Source organism: Raphanus sativus, chromosome 1 (genome assembly GCF_000801105.2).
Source record: "Raphanus sativus cultivar WK10039 chromosome 1, ASM80110v3, whole genome shotgun sequence".
Classification (NCBI taxonomy): Eukaryota; Viridiplantae; Streptophyta; class Magnoliopsida; order Brassicales; family Brassicaceae; genus Raphanus; species Raphanus sativus.
Window position 1 is genome coordinate 13,898,132 of NC_079511.1, and position 20,926 is coordinate 13,919,057.

Consider the following 20,926-nt stretch of genomic DNA (forward strand, 5'->3'; position numbering starts at 1 on the left):
CAAAATCGTTTGAATTGGGAACAATTGGAATGGTCTCGTCTATATAGTCAAGCCCTTCAGGCTTCATAGGCTTGTAATCAAATAACATATTATTATGGTTTTAGGAGTATATACTCCGAGTCATGTCCACGTAATCTACTAGTTTTGTTTAGAATGAGAAAATAACTTGCTAATTTTTACACTCTGTTTTCTACGCTAAGCTTAATATTTCTCTATCACACCTGGTGGCATGGTGCAGACAATGATTCTTCTTTTAGTGACAACACAGCTTCTTTAAAGCTTCTTTAAAGCTACTTCAAATCTCAAGACATCATTCTCTCGTTTACTTCTCTTTTCTTTAAGATTTGTAAATGGGCTCTGAAAGTAGTAATGGGCTGTAAGCCCATACAAAACAGATATGACCAACTAAACTGTTCAACTTTTGCCTTCTTCTTCTTCTCCAATTTCAGATTTGATCCAATCTGTAGCCTACGGAAACGAAAGGGGAAAACTGCAGACAAATCAAAGGTATGATTAGAACCCAAAGAGACTCATGAAACCCTTTAACTTTCTGCAATTTTTTTTTTTTCTGATCGTTGATTGTGAAAAACCTGAGAAGGTGGATCCATGGGTGATGTACAGCTAAAGAAAAGAGGATACATCTGGGCAATCTCTGCTGGGTTCAATGCAGCTCTTGCTGCCATCTCTGCAAAGTTCTTCTCATCTCTTGTAATAATAATAACAACATTTTCTTAGCTACTCTTTTGTTTTTTTCTTTTCTTAGGAGGAGTTTGATTAATTTAATTTTGGATTTTTTTTTTTAATGTTTAACAGGTGATTAAGTATGGATTAGTTGTATTATGCAATGTGGTAATGTGGGGATGTTATGTAAACAGCTTAAGAGCTCTCTCTTCTCTACAAGCTACTGTCACTAACTTTGCTGCTAATTTCCTCTCTTCTGGTTTTGCGGGCCTCTTTCTGTTTCACGAGTCCTTACCATTCCGTGTAAGTTTTTTTTTTATTCTTGGATGTCAAAGCCTATTACTATTGCAGATTCCATAACTTGTACTTGTTTTCTAAGGTTTGCGTGTTATTATTAGGACACTAATTCTTAGGTTGCAATGGTATTTTTTTTGGCGTTGTAAGATGAGAGTTCGGCTGATACATTTTCCGATAAATATTGCAGTGGTTTGCGGGAGCTTTATCGATCACCATTGGAGTTGTAATCCTCAGTAAGTCAAGTGTTGATAATAAGGTTAGTACGGATTAGTTCAAGAACCAATGTAATAGCTTCGCGTCTGGAGAAGGTTGCTTTGGCGTGCAAGTGTAAAGAAAAACTTCTAGTTAAGAGATGGATTAAGTTGTTTGAAGTCTTGGAGTTTATTCTGTCAAGGAGACAAGGACCAAACTTGTAATAACTACGATTGATTTTCCTGATTTTGTTGTAGTTAGATACAACTGTAATAAAGGTCAAAGATACCTCTATTAACATTTACATGGACTTTGTAATAATGGTCAAAGATACCACAACCGGACTTTGTAACAAATGATCAGTGTCAAATACAACTTGAATTCAATGTTAAATACAACCTGAATTCAATTATATTTCAAAAAGCTATCCGAATTTCTTAAAACATGTCGAAATCTACATTGATTTTAACAAAAATTAGTCAACCACTAACAAGATAAAACGATGTCGTTTTGATATACGGAGGAAAGTGTCAATTTCGACCTCGACCTAAACAAATGGTCAGTATCAATTACAACCTCAACTCAATTATAATTTAAAAGAAAAACTACCTGAACTTTTTAAAATGTGCCTAAATCAACATGAACTCTAACAAGAGTTATTCAACTATTAATAAGATAAAATAACGTCGTTTTGATATATATATATATATAATATGTTCATTCCGGGACTCAAACCCATGCCGTGATACCCCTTTAAAATGGTATATTAACAACTAGACAAAAGTAAAATTTTGAAATATTATTACAAATTTGAAATTATATAAGCTACTATTTTTCTTCATCTTATCCAATTTTAAACTCCGGCAATATTTTTTTCTGATTTATATAAATACATAACATGTTTTTTATTTATCATATCTTTAATAAACTTATATCTTAATAAAATATAAATAATAAGATATTTATAATTACACGATCTTAGATATACTTAAATATTTAACGTTATTTATAAAATTTCTTATATAAATAATTTTTATTTTTTTTAACTTCAGTGGAATTTTTTTTTTCAAAATGAATATTATATATTTTTGATATTTGATTCAAAAATGTTAATAGGCCTTTTACCTTTCCTTCACTAAAATATCTTGTTCAAAATATTAAACATATTACACAATAACTAAATATATAAAAATAATCACCAAAGTTTGATGAAAAAGAATATTAGTTTATATAATTTCAAGCTTCTTTTAATATTTCAAAAGGTTACTTTAGTCTAGTTGTTAGTGTACCCTTTTAAAAGGGTATCACGGCAGGGGTTTGAGTCTCGAAATGCACATATTTTTTTTAAATATATATATATATCAAAACGGCGTTGTCTTATCGTGTTAGCGGTTGACTAACTTCTGTTAGAGTCAATGTGTATTTAGGCACGTTCAGATAGTTTTCTTAAATTATAATTGCGTTTAGGTCATTTTTGGCACTGATTATTTGTTCGGGTCCTATTTGGCACGACTGAAATAGTTTGGGACGAAATAGGCACTTTTTATCGTATATCAATACGACATCGTTTATCTTGTTAATAGTTGACTAACTTCTGTTAAAATCAATGTAGATTTAGGCACATTTTAAGAAGTTGGATAGTTGTTTTGAAGTATAAATGAATTCAGATTGTATTTGGCACTGACAATTTGTTCGGTCGTATTTGACATGACTGAAATTGTTTGGGTCGAAATAGACATTTTTCCCGCAATAAGCACCCGTAGTTTTTGGGCCAGACATGAAACCTCTATTAACATTTACATGGACTTTGAAATATTCTCTAAAATTAACACATTTTATTTGACAATCTATCTTTGGGCATTACAAATAACAAAAAAATCAGATTTGGGACATCAACTATGATTCACAATGCAGTATTTATGGAGCGGATGAAGAATCCATAAATCATGTCTTGTTTGAATGTCTAACCAACAGTACCAACAGTACAAACGTCTGCACTTTTTCAAATTCTTTTTTTATCAAGAAATTTTCCCGTAAAAGAATTAGTTATTCTGGCGGTAATCTAAGGAACCTGATTTAAACATTTTTTGGATAATATGATATATATATATATATATATATATATAGAAAAATAGCATTGACAAAAATTTTAAAAATAAAATTGGAAATCCACAAAAAATATTACAGATAGCAAACATTGAAGGTTACATATGGACATAGGTGCAAAAACTGGATACAACTACTTCCCAACGGGAAGTAATACATGTATCCCCGAATTGAGGAGAAGATATGAGGTGTTTTATTGATGGTGTCTGGAAGGAACATGCATTTTCACAGGACAAAGATGATTCTGTAGAGCGAAGGATATGACTGAAATAATGATGGGCCCATGAATATCTGAAGAAGCCTATCACCTTTACATGTTGAATGTAAAGCTTTGGTGTGGGTAATAGAATGCATGAAGACCCTATTTTCAGGGAAGTGATGTTTACAACTGATTGTTTTCAACTAATAAAGATGACTGTACCAAAGAAATGGCCAGTTTTCACTACGCACTTGGAGGAATTTCATTGTTGTAAGGAATTTTGACTCATTTTAGCTTCTAACATATTCTTAAGGCAAATACCACAATGGCTGACAAGTTTGTACGGAATGCTCGTACTCAGTATTATGCTATGGTTTATGCTAACTCGTTGGGATCGAATCAACATAAACTATAGATAGCATAAGACTGAGCCCGAACATCCCGTGCAAACTTGTCAACTATTGTGTTCTTTGTCTTCAGAATATGTTGAATGTTTAAATAAGTGAAAATTATTTACAGGAATAAACATTCATCCACTTGCTTTATAACTATACTAGTTGATAACCTGCGCCATGCGCATGATGAATGAACTAAAAAATTATAAACTTTAATATATACGTATTAAAAATGTAAAAGTCAATAGTCCCAATACTATATATTTTATAATGAATAATTGAACGAAATTGTGTATATCTATATAAGATAAGCTTCATTTAAAAAAAAAAAACTTGTGTTATTGGTTGTATGTAATTGAAGTATAGATCATGGGAGTGAATTTATATGAGTAATCAAAAACTTATATAAAATTAGTTATTATTCCCCAAAATAAATAAAATGTATTTATATTTTACATCATTATGTCATTTATATTTTACATTTTTTTATTTTTGAGAATATATAAAAATAAAAAGAAGGGAAGTTTGACTAAAACATGATAATAAAGTTTAACATTAAAAGTTATTCCTTATTGATAGCATTTCACATTTATTCTAATATACAATCACATTAAATACTAAAATAATCAATTTCTCGCATGACTGGATTCTCAAACGATCAATATGTAGTCATAACGGGATTTACATTCCTAAAATGTGATAAATAGAGGAGAATACAATTCCAAACCAGAAATATTCCTATGTGATTGACAGAGGATTGAAGATCTTTTATTTATTATAAACGAATCAAAGTCATAATTAAACTAATTAATGACATAATTAACATAGGAAGATTGTTCAAAATCATGTGGGTTTTTACTGCAAGGAACTCTGTGATTGAAAATTCATAGTTCTAACTTTACGAAAATACATCAGGCTGAATAAATGGCCAAGGTTAACGTACATTTTAATTTTTTCAGTTAATTAGTATCGGATTTTTTTAAAAATAACTTGCACCAAACTTGACTAATTTAAAATCAGCATTAAAACATAACTTACAATGATTTTGATGATTACATAAATGGATGTCTTGATTTGATGAAATCAAGCCATCCAGTTTTATTACGATTTTATATTATGGTTTTAAGTTACAACATGTCAGCATCATTGGTCCGAAATTTTATTTTATATACTTGGTCAAACCATATGATTCAGAGCCTCAAATATGAATGACTTAGTATATTAGAGTATTGAATCATATAAAATACATAATCCCTTAATATTACATGAAAATAATGATTCTGGATCGTTTGATGATAACAAAATATTCTACTCAATTATAATAATTTCAAACTATGCTTTTAAAATATTCTACTCAATTGTAATGATTTTTAAATATGTTTTAACGGTTGTATAGTGAAAACATTGTAAATTTCATAAAAAGTCATCTAATAAACAAAATAGTATTTAACCATGTACGGTTTAATCATGTAAGCCAAAAACTGTATAATAGAGTATGTTCCAGAGTATTTTTGGTCTCTGGTAAGACCGAAACAAACAATTGTATTTACCATATTTCTGGTTTGGTAGATAATAATGTGAAAACCATGTAAAGAATAATGGAATGCATCATAATTAAACCGTGTAATAGCATATGGTAAATAATAACTGAAACCATAAATTGTGGACATGATTTATTTGGTTAGTCAATAAATAAAAGCTTAGAGTATATTAGTTAAGTTTCAATGTAATGACCAATGGCAAGTTATTGTAATTAGTCTAGTTAATTAAGGGGTTTTGAAAATAGATGGTGAGAGAGCTTGTGGTGATGACACCTAGGAAATGGCACATTTGTAAATCACACATGAACTAAAGGTTATTTATTTTTAATGCTCCTAAAATAATATATAAGGGATAAGTTTAGAACACGTGTTTTAAATTTTCTTATACCATTTAGATATATTTTTATGTACAAAGTTGTACCAATAAATAAATAAATATTAAAATTCATTTGTGAATCTTTACTAATTAGAAAGAAAAATTAAATAAAATACAAATAGAATATTTACAATAGTTTACTAGCAGTTTATACGCATTAGGCACTTATATAATAGTTAAGATTTGTAATTTTGTATAATATACAGTTATTAAAAAATAAAGAGAGTTTAAAATGGTGATGATTTCTCGAGCTATCTGGAAATTAAGATATTAAGAGATTACAAGACAGTTTCTCGAGCTCACAGATTATCCATGTACCACGGACGGAGAATTTAAAGGCGGATCGTCTAGCGCGCTGTGCCAGACAGCAATCGTCATTCGTCGTTCATATGGATGCAGAGTTCCCAGTTTGGTCCGCAGAATCTATATGAGTCTGTATGTTTGATGACAAAAAAAAAAAAAAATGGTGATGATTTGAAGAGTATATATATATATTAGACTCTTTATTATTCTTATGACATGTGGTCGAAGGTTTACTGACATATGTCCTCATGTGTTCTTTATTTTTACATTTTAGCTTATTTTTCAGAGTACTGCAATTTGACCATATACTTTCTAACTAATGCATTTTTTGGATTGGTCGTAAATTTTTTAATCATGACATAACTTCTAATGCACACACAAAGGCTTGTAAATACAGCTTAGAGCATTAAAATGATCAAAAAATAAGAGGCGTCAGATCAAACATCTCATCTTTCTCTATCCCTAGATTAGAAATTATAATCATTCATAGATCTAGATGATCAGCAATTTTTTTCAAGTAAAAAAGTTATCTAAGTAGTTGTGAAAAAAAAACTATTTTTTTTCAATTACAAATAGCAAACAAACACCAAGGAGTTAGCACATAATAAAAAAATTGGTCAAGTTATAGCGTCCAAATGGCAACATATAGATATGTAGAGATGTTTGTAACTATAAATACGCTGCAGTTTGTAAATATTCAGAGCCATGATTTTTTTGTTTGTTTGGGTTTTTGAGATTTGGAAAACCAATAAAATGAAGGTATTAAAGAGAAAAATAGTTTAACATTTCGGCATCGCCAGGGACAGGGACAGAGGACCGACATGTGGCAACACGTGACTAGTCTGGACCACTTCGGTGGGGCCAGAATACCTCTGTATAATTCAAAAAAAAAAATAGTTTAAAACCATTTATTTTGTGAATGTCTATTTTTTTTTTGTCAGACATGATCTATTTTGATAGGTATGACCGATCTGGAAATTTTAATTATCTAATCTTTCTTGCATTAACCATCATCTTATGAAGTTTGATAATTTATTTTAGTGGTCACTAAAATTTAAGATGAATAAAGAAATACATAAAATAATATAAATAATATAGATATATTTGAAATATATAATTTATTTACAACTAAAAAACAAAAACTTGTACTACTTTATTTCTTTACTATTTTCTATTATTTCATTTACAGTTATATATTTATTTTACTATTACAAATCATAAATAATCAAACTAAGAAAATAACTCAGAAACTGTTATCTCTGCATTATACAAGCGAATGGGATGAGATTATTTGTATTCTTAATGACCAGACGTGGAACAACATTCAAAGGTTTCTTTTCATATATGTTATTCCTATTTTTTTCTTTTTTTTCTTTCAAATACAGTGAAACCTCTATAAATTAATAATGCTGGGACTACACTAAAACTATAATTTTTATTAATTTATAAAGATTATTAGTTTATCGAGATACTAATTGAACCAAAAATTCAATTTGGAACTACGAAATTATATTAATTTATAGAAATATTAATTTATAGATTATTAATTTAAAGAGGTTATACTGTACTACTCTTCTAAAGTACCACTCATTGTAAAATAATTTTGTTTTTGTTGAATAAATTTAATATTTATTTTTAAAAAAGTGATAACTGTAATAACCTTTTCGTGAGATTAATATCAGCCACTAACATATTAACATCTCTAAAATAGTTTCTCAAAAGAATTTTAAAAGTTCTCTGTGCAAGAGACTCTCCCACCCCTTTCTTTTTATTTATTTTTATTATTTTTATTTTGTTTAATTTTTGAGAGAATCACTCAGATATTATGACTATTACTGCTTTAAAACGGATATATGCATATTTCAGGAACTAGTGTTATTTTGTATTCATGTTATTACCGGTTCATTACTCTAAACGACTGAATCTAAATGCAATAGAATGTGTGACAATCAACAAAAGTAATTTTTGCATAGAAATTAATGTATTTATTCTAAACAATATTACACATATTCATGATTTACGAAACAAGAAAAGGTAGATTCGTGTATTTAAGTAGAGATATATTTGAAAACAGTTTGTATATTAACATTAATGCAAAATATTACCTTACAAATGGAATATATAAGCACCAAAACAGAAAACTTAATACAATTCATGAAACGTCAAACAAGAAAAAGTAGAATTCATGTATTTAAGTAGATGCCTGAAACAACTTTCTCATATTTTACAAACTTTTACTCACAAACAGAATAACATAATCACCAGGTCTGAAACAAATAAAATTAAAAGATATATTATCATATAAACCTCTCCGTAATTATACACCTAATATGTTACGTTTTTTACTGTAGAAATGTTAATTATTACATAAGATTTTTTCTTTATTTTCTATCAATAGTTTATTATGCAGAAGGTCCACAGTCACTATATAAACAAACATTAACAACATAAGTAACAACATCCACGATTAACAAACAATTAAGTTACCTCCAATTTTTGTAATAATCTCTTAAAAAAATGGGAATAAAAAAAGTGACCATAATGTTCATTACAATGATGATAGTCATTGGGAACTTTGTCGTTCAGACAGAAGCTCAAGCTCAAGCTTATCCTTTTAGAAGTTGTTTCCCAGGTTGTATTGTGAGTTGTGCCATCGAGAAGAAGTTTCCAACTGGTTTGATGTGTCCATTTACTTGTTTCATGACTTGTCTTCCTCCTCCAACATCAAATATTCCTTCTCCTCCTTCACAAATGATTTTGGCAAACAAAAAAATTGATCATAATGATTATTTCTGTAAACTTGGTTGTGCTACTCATCATTGTCTTCCTCTTTCTTCTCTCCAAAATCCCAGTAAGTTTTTTTTTAAAAAAAAATTCTAAGAAAGCTATTTGTTTGGTTAACACAAACATATTTTCTTTCTTGATTATATGAAAATATCTTATTAATCGATAACTATATATAATATTTACTATTTATCTTATTTTATGATTATTTAGTTGATGATTGTTTTTTGTTCGTGGAATGATCAGATGTAGACAAAGTTGTGGACTGTGTCGATTCATGCTCAGACAGCTGCTCCAACAACAGCTAGAAGCAAATCTACTAAATGTTGTTGTTATGATAAAATCGATGTTTAAGCACCAAAAGATATGAACTAGTGTAGTTTGTATCAACAATGTTCAATCAAAATATCTCCTATATATTAAAGGAGAAGTATTTTTAAGGCTTTTCTTAAACGATTTTGGTGAGAATGCATGAGAAGGCTCGGATCCACGTGTCACTCTGTGAGGGAGTTTAAGAAAAACGGATCATTTAATTCTTTACTTTGTTTCCTTATTTGGTTCCATTACAAGAAACGTAACCAATTTTTTTTTCATTCAAGCGCGAACTGTTTGTTTGTTCATTCGTTTTGTGCTGCGTTGTCGTTAAACATTTAGAAACAACTACATTTCCAACTTATGGTTTGAATCCCCTTCTCAGCATGTGGATAAAATCGTACGAAACTCACCACCACGAAGCAGAAATACTTTGAAGCATTACCTCTCGACGATGGAAGGATCCGAGTCATCGTTCTCTCCCTTCGAGTCTTGCCGTCTTCTGTCGCGTGTTCTTGACCTCGAGATCGATGAGGCAGCCCTTAGCGTAGACGAGGAGGACAAAAGTTAGGGAGAACATACAACTGGCTTGAACTTCAGTTGCGAAGGCCAAATCGGATGAGTTTGCCGTTTGCAAACAGGGAGAGCTAAGGGACGAGCAAACACGGAGAGCTAAGGGAGAGCTAAGGGACGAGCAAACATCAGTCCCGAGTAACTATGGAAGATTGAGAGAGAGAAGGAAAAGATTTGATACGTTTACGAAGAATAAACTTTATGTTTTTCATAGTCGCTACACTTATTTTTTGTTGTTCTATAGGTCGACCATAATTATCTACATTTTTCATGTTTTTGTAGAACCGAGCTGCTCGTGGAGCTGATGATTATATCCCTGTTTCTCGCAAGCATTACGTTAGTAATCAAGTTGTGATCAAACATTCAAAGGAAGTCGTGTATTTTCACAAGGCAAGTGGGTGAAACAATTGCTGCTATGGTGATTTGCTGCTATTCAAAGGAAGTCTTGCATTAAAAGGAAGTCTTGCATTGTGATCAAACATTTGCTGCTATGGTATAACAATAGTTTTTATGTAAGTAATATTCGGAGTCATTTGCTTTTCTGCATAGCCAAAATTGGATTGAACGAAGCAGTAACATTATAGTCAAGTTTGATAGACTGTCATGTATTTTTTGTATTCTATAGTTTGGTTATTTGTGCACACTGATGTTTCATGTATGTAAGTTATATGTTGTATGAATTCTTTGAAGCAAAAAATAAAGAAATATGTGTGTCTTCTTCGCGGAAGTTGAATAACCGAAACAACAGCTTCAAATAATAAAAGGGTTCTCTTCTCTTTTTTGTCAAGTAAGGTTATAGAAAGAAGCTAAAAAGACGTACAGTGCAAGAAAACACATTTGTTTAACTACTTCATTGGCTTAGATCACATTGCATTATAATAATATCGAGCAGATTCTGTAAAACACATATGTTTGTTTAATACATACGAGGACGTTGTGCATGTAAAGTTGTTTGCATTTAATTGAATTAGTAAAAAAATTATAAATTTTTAGGGTATAATGTTTAGTGTTTATGATTTAATTTTTTGTGACGGTTTAAAATTGTTAACAAAATTTCATCTTTTTGCAGCTAATAATATTTTTCTTTTATTTTAAAAACTTAACACAAATTATTATTTTTTATTTATTATATTTAAAAAAAATTGTACATTAATTGGCAAACTATGATTAGTTGGTAATTCACCCAAGAAAAATTCATGATAAAATATTAAACTAGGAATCATTTCCATATAAATAAAAATTGTGGTAGTTAAAAGATAATCGAGGAATTAAAAGAATGATTACATTTTTATATTTTTCAAAAAAAAAGGTTTACGATGAAGGGGATACCGAGAGAGAGAGAGAGAGAGAGAGAGAGAGAGAGAGAGAGAGAGAGAGAGAGAGAGAGAGAGGAGAGAGAGAGAGAGAGAGAGAGAGAGAGAGAGAGAGAGAGAGAGAGAGAGAGAGAGAGAGAGAGAGAGAGAGAGAGAGAGAGGAGATTTAGTGTTTAGGGTATATCCAAGAATTTAGGGTTTAGTGTTTGGATTTTTACCCATGGGTTTAAGCTTTGTCCATGGGTTTAGGGTATAGTGTTTAGTGTTTATGATTTAATTTTTTGTGACGATTTTAAAATTGTTAAAAAAAAATCATCTTTTTGCAGCTAATAATATTTTTCTTTTATTTTAAAAACTTAACACAAATTATTATTATTTTATTTATTATATTTTTAAAAAATTGTACATTAATTGACAAACTATGATTAGTTGGTAATTCACCCAAGAAAAATTCATGATAAAATATTAAACTAGGAAACATTTCCATATAAATAAAAATTGTGGTAGTTGAAAGATAATCTATGAATTAAAAGAATGTTTACATTTTTATATTTTTCAAAGAAAAAAAGGTTTACGATGAAGGGGATACCAAGAGAGAGAGAGAGAGAGAGCCATAGAGAGAGAGAGAGAGAGAGAGAGAGAGAGAGAGCCATAGAGAGATAAACAAAATGAGTTCGAGAGTAAGATGCAAAGAAAGAAATATAGAACAAGTTTGATTACACAAAAATTTACATACATAATAATTTGATTATATATTAATAATTTTTATACATAAAACCTATGCAAAGAGTGTGATTACACAAATATTTACGTACATATAATTTGATTAGATATTATATGTACTTTTTCTTACTCGAATTAGATATTATACACAAAATCAGTTCTTCTTACATGGTTCAAAGAATACAGCGAAGTTCTGTGGAATCCTTACATGTTTGAAGTCAATGACCTATGAGGAAGGTATGTTATTATACAAAAATCATTCATATGAAAATCAAATTGTATAATAATAATTATATCTTTATATGCAAGTTCTTGCAAATGAATCAGAGTAAGATAAATCACACTGGTGATATGTATAAACTATTGAGACTATGGAAAAAGAGATTTATGGACAAGCTTTTCAAACCTCAACAGTTAAGGATTTGTATAGACATTGAGCCATTCTCACTCCCACAAATGATGAAGTGGATAAAATAAATGATTACATGCTTTCGCAGTTGCCAGGTAACATGTTTTGTGTTTACTCTTATATTTCAGTAAATTTTTACATGTCACTAAAGTAAAGGATTTACATATGTTTCTATCTCAGTGACGTCTATACCGTAAAATCAGCACCACCGAGATTAAACACAAAAAAACACACAAAACCCAAATTCCAAACTATATATATATATATACTTTCTAATATTTTCGAAAAATTGCTGATCTAACCATCTCATCCCGCGCAAGGCGCGGATAACTACCTAGTATATATTTATTTCGAGTTTATAGTTTTTGCTACAAGCAAATAAACAGATAACAATTGACCAAACGAAAACAAAATGATAGAAAAAGAAAGAACGTTTAATATTACTGTGACAATATTTTATTTTTGTAATATATCAACTGATCTGTTCTGTTCCCTCCACCGTAAGCAATACAATCATATTGGCAAGATACCAATACTATTGTTTCCCTACCAGTTTCTCTAAGTCTTATTCCCCTAAATTCTTAATAAATATATTAATGTATAGAGCACAAGCCTATTTGATTTTATGATAGTTCTGAGTACAGATGATACAGTTATTGACGGACACTAACTATATTTAACATCAAGCTTTTTTCACTCCAGTAATGGTGGCAATTGGTCTTAGTGGAAATTGTAACGTAGTCTCTTATATTTGTTCCAATTAATTTGCATTCCACAATCACTTTTTACCACTTTGGTGTAATTTATAGTCTTGTTTTGATGTTCATATGTAGGATCCAATACTTTGCATTTCAATCACCTTTTACCACTTTGATGTAATTTATTCATCAGTTGCTAATCTCACAATTACCTTAAGTAAACATTCATTGATTTTTATATATTTCAAATGGGTAACTATATACAATATCTAGTATATCTATTTCAGAAGGTGTATTTTCTGTTTTTTTTTATTCTTCTGTTACAAGCAAATCAGTGAATAAACTGTACAAATAATTTTCTTTTGGTCAAAATTATTCACAAAATAAGGTATAACAGCAGTCATATACTAATTCTTAATTTTTTTTGTCAATTTTAGATCTCAAAATTTAAAATTCATATATTTTTTTATCTTGTAAGTTACAATTATTAATTCAAAATATGTATGGTACACAATATGGAAATCATGCAAGTAAATCATTATTCATTTTATGAGAGGTTATAAAAATGTAACAAAATATAATTTATCTCCACATTATTCTCCTTAGGAATTAGTCTGTTAGTATACTACTGTAAACTACTGAATTTAAATACTATAGAAATCGTGACCATCAACTAAGAGTATTTTTTATACACATCATATATCTTTGAAAACACTTTTATACATATGCATGAGACGTAAAAACAAGAAAAAACAGATTCATGTATTTAAGTATATGTATATCTTACTTATCTTGCACATATTTACGTTAGTGCAAAGTTTTACCTCAAAAACAGAATTATATAATCAACAAATCAGAAACAAATAAAATTAAAAGATAACATTACCATATAATCCGCTCCATAATTTCACTTAATATGTAGTAAACGTTTTTGATTGTATAAATGTTAATTATTACAAAATATTTTTTTCTTTTTTTTCTGTCAATAGTTTATTAGCAGAAGGTTCCACAATCTCTATATAAGCAAACATTAACGATAGAAGCTAACATTATTCACGATCAACAAAAAAATAACCTCAAATTTTATAATAAATCATCTCTTCGAACCAAAAAAAAGTCAAAGAAAATGGGAGGCAAAAGAGTGAACATAATGTTCATTTCAATGATTGTAATGGCAAAGTTTATGATTCAGACACAAGCTCAAGACACACTCTCTTTTAGAAACTGTTATCCAGGTTGTATTGATGGTTGTGCCATTGAGAATCGGTTACCAAAATTACTTTTGTGTCCATTCACATGTCTCCTTACTTGTCTTGCTCCTCCAACGTCAAATATTCCTTCTCCTCCTTCTCAAATGATTTTGGCAAAGGAAATCGATTATGTTGATTATTTTTGCAAGCTTGGTTGTGCTACTCATCATTGTGCTTCTCTTTCTTCTCTCAGAAAACTGAGTAAGTTTATTTCTTTCTGTTATATGAAAAGATATCAATTAATTGATAATTATGTAAATAAATGTACTTAGTATCTTATTTGTTGTCAAACATAATATCGACTATTATGGATTTTATTTTAGAATTATATGATTTATGGATTATTATTGTTGTTTGTGGAATGAGCAGATGTAGATAAAGTTGCGGACTGTGTGGATTCATGCTCAGACAAGTGCTCCAACAAGAACTAAAAGCGATATTATCTATTCTTGTTTTGATAGGAAAATCCATGTCTAAATAACAAAAGATATGAATTCATGTAGTTTTTATCACTACAGTTTTAATCCAAATAATTATTTATTTTATTATGATTGAGATTGTTTGTGTTACAAGTAGATCATTCGATGAGACTGTCGACCAAAGAAAAACAAAACATTAGAAGAGACGAAATTTACTATTGTTGTGACAATCTTATATAATTGTAATATATCATTCATAACTGATCTGGTTTGTCCCCTCCTCCGCAAGCAATAGAATAATATCAACAAGATAACAATATATATTACTATGAATTATGATGATAGAGATGTGGATCAGCATTTGCTTTTTTCCAGAGAACAACGTCTTACTGTTGATGTGGTGTAGATCTGATCCGACTAAGGTGACTGCATAATCTAACTGGGCTTGAGAAAGGCAGATGTCAGTAAATGATGACACACATGGAGTAGACGAGGATGAAGATGAAGAGAGAGAAAAAAAGATGAAGAGAGAAGAAAGCTTGAGCTTGATGTGGAAGACAAGAAGCGGATCAAGTAATGCTAGAAATGGATCTCCGGCAAAAATATTGTGGAGACAGAAATTGTAGTTCTTTTTTGGGTAGAAGTAGAAGCTCATCTAGTTTCAAATCCAGTGACAAAGGAAGAGGAAAGAGTCAAGATTTTTACTGATTAATCTAAATATTTTTATTTTTATTTTTTTCAACTGAGGAAGAAGTAGTTTACTGATTAATCTAAATATTTTTATTTTTATTTTTTTCAACGGAGGAAGAAGTAGTTTACTGATTAATATAAATATTTTTATTTAAATTTTCTTTTGTTTTATCATTAAAATGTGAGTTTCAGATCCCGTTAAATGGTTGGATCACGTTTAATTTTGACATGTCATTGATACATGAATGTCTTAATTGCTATTTCGTGGATTGACATATGAGTTTTTAATATTGTGATTTAAATGGAAAAAAGAATATCATATTATTTGTTTTACAGAACTCTAAAATAATCAATAGTTTTTTATGAATATTGGTTTCAAATGACAATCCTCATATTTATGGAATTTGAAAGAATTCTAACATTATAACTAAATGTTCAACACATACATTTTTATTGTGGTGGTACGCTCTCGAGAGAAAGAGAAAGTCGGGTTTTTATTTTCAAAATAACTTAAAATGAGAATTGTTAGAAAGAAAGTATAAGTTGATTAGAAAGTCGGATTTTCATTTTCACTTATACTTTTTTTTTTGAAGATTATTTTCACTTATACTTTCTTTCAACATTTCCCATTTTAAGTTGTTTTAGTTATATTTTTGCATTTCTATTGTTTTTAGTTAGTATTGTTTTAGCTAAAAAAATTCTAATCTAATTGGATTTTCCTCGAGTTTCAAGATAGACACATAGCTGTTTAGTTGTTCTTTATTCTAACTAGATGCGATGTCCGCGCTACGCGCGGAAAAATGTTTGATGTTTAATGGTTTATAATGAAAAAATGGTGAAAATATAATTTTTTGATCAGTTTGACTAATTTTTCATGGATGAGTCAAGAAAAAAAAACTAATTTTACATGGAAAACTTTTTTGTATCCATAACTAATTATATATTATTTAAAATTTATTTAAAGCTTTTCTTTGATTTTTGAACAATATATTTTATGTTATTAGAATACTTAGCAAATTATAAAGTTTAACAACATTTTGGCTCTATACACAATCAAAATCAGTCGAGTAAGGTAAACACATAAATATATGAACATAAATATAGATACACACATTTTTTAATTAGAACAACATATAAAAGAGAACAGTACATATTTTAGATAATAAATTAAATTGTATGTTTTTCTTAAACTGGATTAATCTTTGTGAATACTAATACAAACGCGACAGCTATATACTATGAAAACTATTGTTTTATTTTCTCAACAATCGTAAACACAAACTCCATTTATTATACCAAAGCCAATGACCCCTTCGCTCTAATTCATTGGCTTCGTTCCCTCCATATATTGACTTAACGCTCCTTCTTTCTCACTCACTTCATCACATTTCTACTATAATTTGAGAGTGAGCTTGTGCGAAGGCAATCCCGAATATTCCAAGAAATTGAGGTATTCAATCGCATATAATGTATCATTCTGATCTGATCGAGTATCTGATATCTCAAAGCTATCAGAGCTGAAGTAATCTTTTTATTTTAGATGAATTTACAATTTATTTAACAGTTTAGTAAAAAGATATGTTAAAAAATATGAAAATAAAAATATGTTAAAATAAAATGATATTTTTCCGATCTATTTGATAGTGGTTAGCAATAACAGTGTATTAATTTATTTTGTAGTTGTTAAGTTCAAAGTGGAATATCATAAATGGTTTCACTAATAGATTAAATAGAAGTAAAATAAAAAACCATTAGTCGTAGCAAAGTTAATTTATTTGGAATTTAAACATAAGTTGATGTTTTATTTAAAGAACATACTTATACGGTTAAGTATTATGTGGAAATTATATGAAAGGAACAAAATTTGAAATTTTATTTTAGAAGCTAATCTAAATTTCTTACCAAAAAGTAAGGTAATTATGAGTTCATCTTTATCTGTAAGTCGTAAAGAAAAGATTCCTTAAATTTTTCCTTTGTAATTCTGATTCTTGGATTCAAACAACAAAGTAAACTCAAATGTATCATCCGAAGAACAACAATACGAAACTCCCGAATTTCAAGTCGAGAACTTTACGTATTATTAAGTTTTCTTCACAAAATACTGATGAAGCGATTGAAACGTACCGATTTACAGCTCACTTTATAGACAATGAGATTACAGTTTCTTTAGTCGTTGGAGATGATTTCAACAGCTTGTCGTCGTCTCAATATTTTTTTCTGTAGTTGGAATTTATTATTTGTTCTAGTTTGATTACAACTAAATAAGGATATTATAGAATTTTGCTCAACTAATGAAAGCTACTTAGTTAATTTTCAGTTTGAAAGGCTAATTCGTTACAATTTATTATTTTGTCGATATACTTATTTAAAATCTGGCTCATTATTTTTATGCATCTTTTAGCTTGCTAATATTTTTAAATTGGAATTCTGTTTATTTAGTTATCTAATTGTATTTGTGTGTTTATTGAAAACTTATTTATAGATCTGTATTTAGCTTATTTTGGTTTGTTTCAACAAAAATAAAACCTATATATTTCTGACAAAAAATACTAAAGATATATAGTAATCATATAAATAAAATTAATTTGTATGCTTCAAATGATTCACTTTACTAATTTATGTAATGCAATATAAATAATCTTTTAACTACAAATATTATTTATTTATATAAATATTATTATTAAAAAAGAAACAACTTATGCTCTGATATCAGCCACCGATCTCAGGTTTTCTTTTCCTTGAGAAGTTATAATGCAAGATTTGTAAGAGATAAGGAACAGAGTAACATTTCGTAGCTGAAGGCGAGAAGAGTTTTGTAGAAGTTGGAATTTTGTTGACGTAAGTGTTCTCTAGGTCGTCAGTAAAGGTGAGTGGAGTTGGCGGTTGTTTTTTCTGTTGATGGTCGTCGGTAAATAACATGAAGGTGGTGTTGTAAAGCCTTTTGTCAAAAAAAAAAATTGAAGGTGATGTTGTAAGCTGAGGGTTGAACTGAGAATTAAATTATTAGAATTATAACTTACATCGAGTTCAAGGCATCTATTCAAACATACAAAAAGCCTAAATCATAGGGAGTAGTTGCTGTGGACAGGCGTGATGAGAACTACATAATTTTAGAAGTTAAGCTTTGGGCAGCTTTTTCCAGTGCACACCTCTTCCCGAAGAGGAATCATCTCAGCATTAATTCCATGTGAGTAGGTAAAGTTGGAGTGGCTTCTCTGGTCGCACCATGAATCTCAAAAAGTAGCTTCTCTATCTGTCCTGGTTCGTGTTGGATATGGTGAGTTTATGCGTCCCTGCTGCTCGACGTATTGTATTGGTTCTTTGGAGTGTAGGCGTGTGCCTCTTGCTTGAAATATATGATTTCTCTTCAGCATATTATCGCCTAGGCAAAGGCACATTTGTTAATTCTATGAAGCTCAACTTCTTTTGTATTCAGATCCTAAAGGTGCAGAAGGTCATAGATTTGTTTTGTTTATCTGAGTAGGACGTTATGAGACTGTTGGGTTTGGTTTTTTGTTTTTATTTTTTGGTCAAAAAAAGTTTAATTAATCATTTAATTAAATGTTAAAAGTTTTTGAACTTGCTTAATTTTTGTGGATGTCGTGTCGTACTGGGCTAATGAGCCTGACAACTTGTTTCAAATGTTTTCTTGGGACTAAAGCTAAACTAAGAGTCAACTGAATTAAATAAGTTGAAGTGATCTTATATATCTGAATATCTTCCTCTTTATAAGTTTTCAAGTTTGAAATCTTGCATGTTGTATCGATCATATGCACATAAATTAAGTTTTTGTTGGTCCACTGTTGCCTACCCAAATGTTGTGGCCTTGCTGAACTTTCTGAGCTGTCTTAGTGTTCTGAACGTGTCATTTCTTGAAAATAAGAAGCTGAGCATCCGAGCTTGAAAGGACTATACATATGCATAATTTTCTTTTAGGCACTGTAGAATCAGCCTTTCATCAGAGTCTTTTAAACCTTGCTCCTCCCAAACAAAACAAACATAGGGTTCAGTGGTTGTGCTTGTCAAGAATTTAAGACATTCATTGAAATGTTTATTTCTCAGTACTACCATTAGCTGTACAATATCACCAGCATGTCCAGCACAGACATTGGTGAGCTTTGTAATCTGACCATTAAAAGGTACAAACACAGACGCTTCTGATCCATCTGAGACAGACAACTGGGCATGGTACCTGCATCATTAACAGACTTGACATTAGCAAACAGAAGTTGGTAAAAAATGGCTGTGAATTGCAGTTCAAATAGCAGTAAACAGGAGCCTGGGAAGGATCACCTTAGAGCCCCAACGGCATTGATGTTATTGCATGTTGCACATGTAAATGTTGAGAAACCACGTTGAAGTTTTCTAGTGCATTTTGAACTTGAGTTGTAGCACCACCCATCTGCAGAGAAACTTCACAAGTCTGTCCACACAATACATGGGAAACCACTTAATTATAGGGAGATTAAGCAGTAATAGAGGAAGAGATGAGGTTTATTCCCGACTGGGGACCAGAGTTGAGAACACAAGCATTAAGCTAAGCCACCGTAACGGTTTAAAGTTTTTAAATACCCTCATACTTTGTTGGGCCTAAGGAAGAAGCATCATCACTGAAACGGTTCCTGCTGAATGAAACATTTAAGAGGATTAAGAGGGTATAAAGCTATTTTTTACTGAATAAATGTAAGGAAGTAATCATTTTACGCATCAAGTATGGTCTGCCCAACGGCACTTTCTTTGTCAAAGTAAAAATGACTGCCTGGGGTGGAGTTTAGTAATACCCGACCTGGGAGGAAGCAAAACATACACAAAGTGATTAAATAAGCAATAACTGGACTTAGTTGTTAGAAAGACACATACCTCCTACCAACTTAGGATTAACGGTCGTGGCTATTATGAACTTATGCTTCAAACCATTGACCACTAATTGTCATGAAGTAGTGAAACGGGGTATTGCCCAAATTAAAAACATTCAAGACATCAATTTCCATGTGCTTTCCACTGAATAAAACGTAGGGAGAGAAGGCTGTATGAGTCAAACGTGACGGCTTCTTCTCCCACTAAACACCATATACAGACAGCCCATCCTCAGAACTATAAGTGTACGAAGACTCGGTAGTGGTGGCGCTGTTATCGATGTTGTCAAGTGGAATCTGCAGTGCCACCATGTGCCTTGGTCAATACATATAATCTAAATCTGAATACATATCAATTGATTAGATGGTCTGGTATTCAATTTGATACGACTGCATAACAGACACGGATCTATTGCTAATCTGCATCACTCCATATATTGTATTTTTGATGTTGATATTATACAATGTGAAAGTTTTTCACAGTGGAAAAGATTAAATTTATGAAAACTATGCGAATATATTATATAATTTTTTTTAAATAGCAAGAATAAAGTTCAGTGCATTTATTTCAGCCGAAGAAGAATACATTATTAGGTGGGATATTTGTAAAAGGAATATGAAGTGGTTGAAGTGTGAAAGTTATTTTTTAAAGAGGTTAATTGTTATGTTTTTTCTTTTGTAAATAAGTTTATCTATAACATCATTTTTCAAGATAAAGCTAAAATTTGTGAAATGGACGAAATTGTTTTTTAGAAAGATAAAATGAACGAAAATAATTTGTAAAATAAAAACAATTTATTAGTCTTTTG

At 30.1% G+C, this 20,926-nt stretch overlaps 2 protein-coding genes across 2 annotated transcripts; both read left to right on the forward strand.

Annotated features, from left to right (window-relative positions):
- Nucleotides 1-397: 397 nt before the first annotated feature.
- LOC108830525 (uncharacterized) lies at nucleotides 398-1,568 on the forward strand. The gene is made up of 4 exons (XM_018604120.2): nucleotides 398-507; nucleotides 599-708; nucleotides 814-984; nucleotides 1,166-1,568. The coding sequence occupies exons 2-4, from the start codon at nucleotides 607-609 to the stop codon at nucleotides 1,247-1,249; spliced, it is 357 nt and encodes a 118-aa protein (XP_018459622.1). The 5' UTR covers nucleotides 398-507; nucleotides 599-606; the 3' UTR covers nucleotides 1,250-1,568.
- Nucleotides 1,569-1,809: 241 nt separating this feature from the next.
- LOC108830524 (thionin-like protein 2) lies at nucleotides 1,810-14,583 on the forward strand. Its single transcript, XM_056991204.1, has 4 exons — nucleotides 1,810-1,825; nucleotides 8,624-8,710; nucleotides 8,777-8,941; nucleotides 14,522-14,583. The coding sequence occupies exons 1-4, from the start codon at nucleotides 1,810-1,812 to the stop codon at nucleotides 14,581-14,583; spliced, it is 330 nt and encodes a 109-aa protein (XP_056847184.1).
- The last annotated feature ends 6,343 nt before the right edge of the window (nucleotides 14,584-20,926 follow it).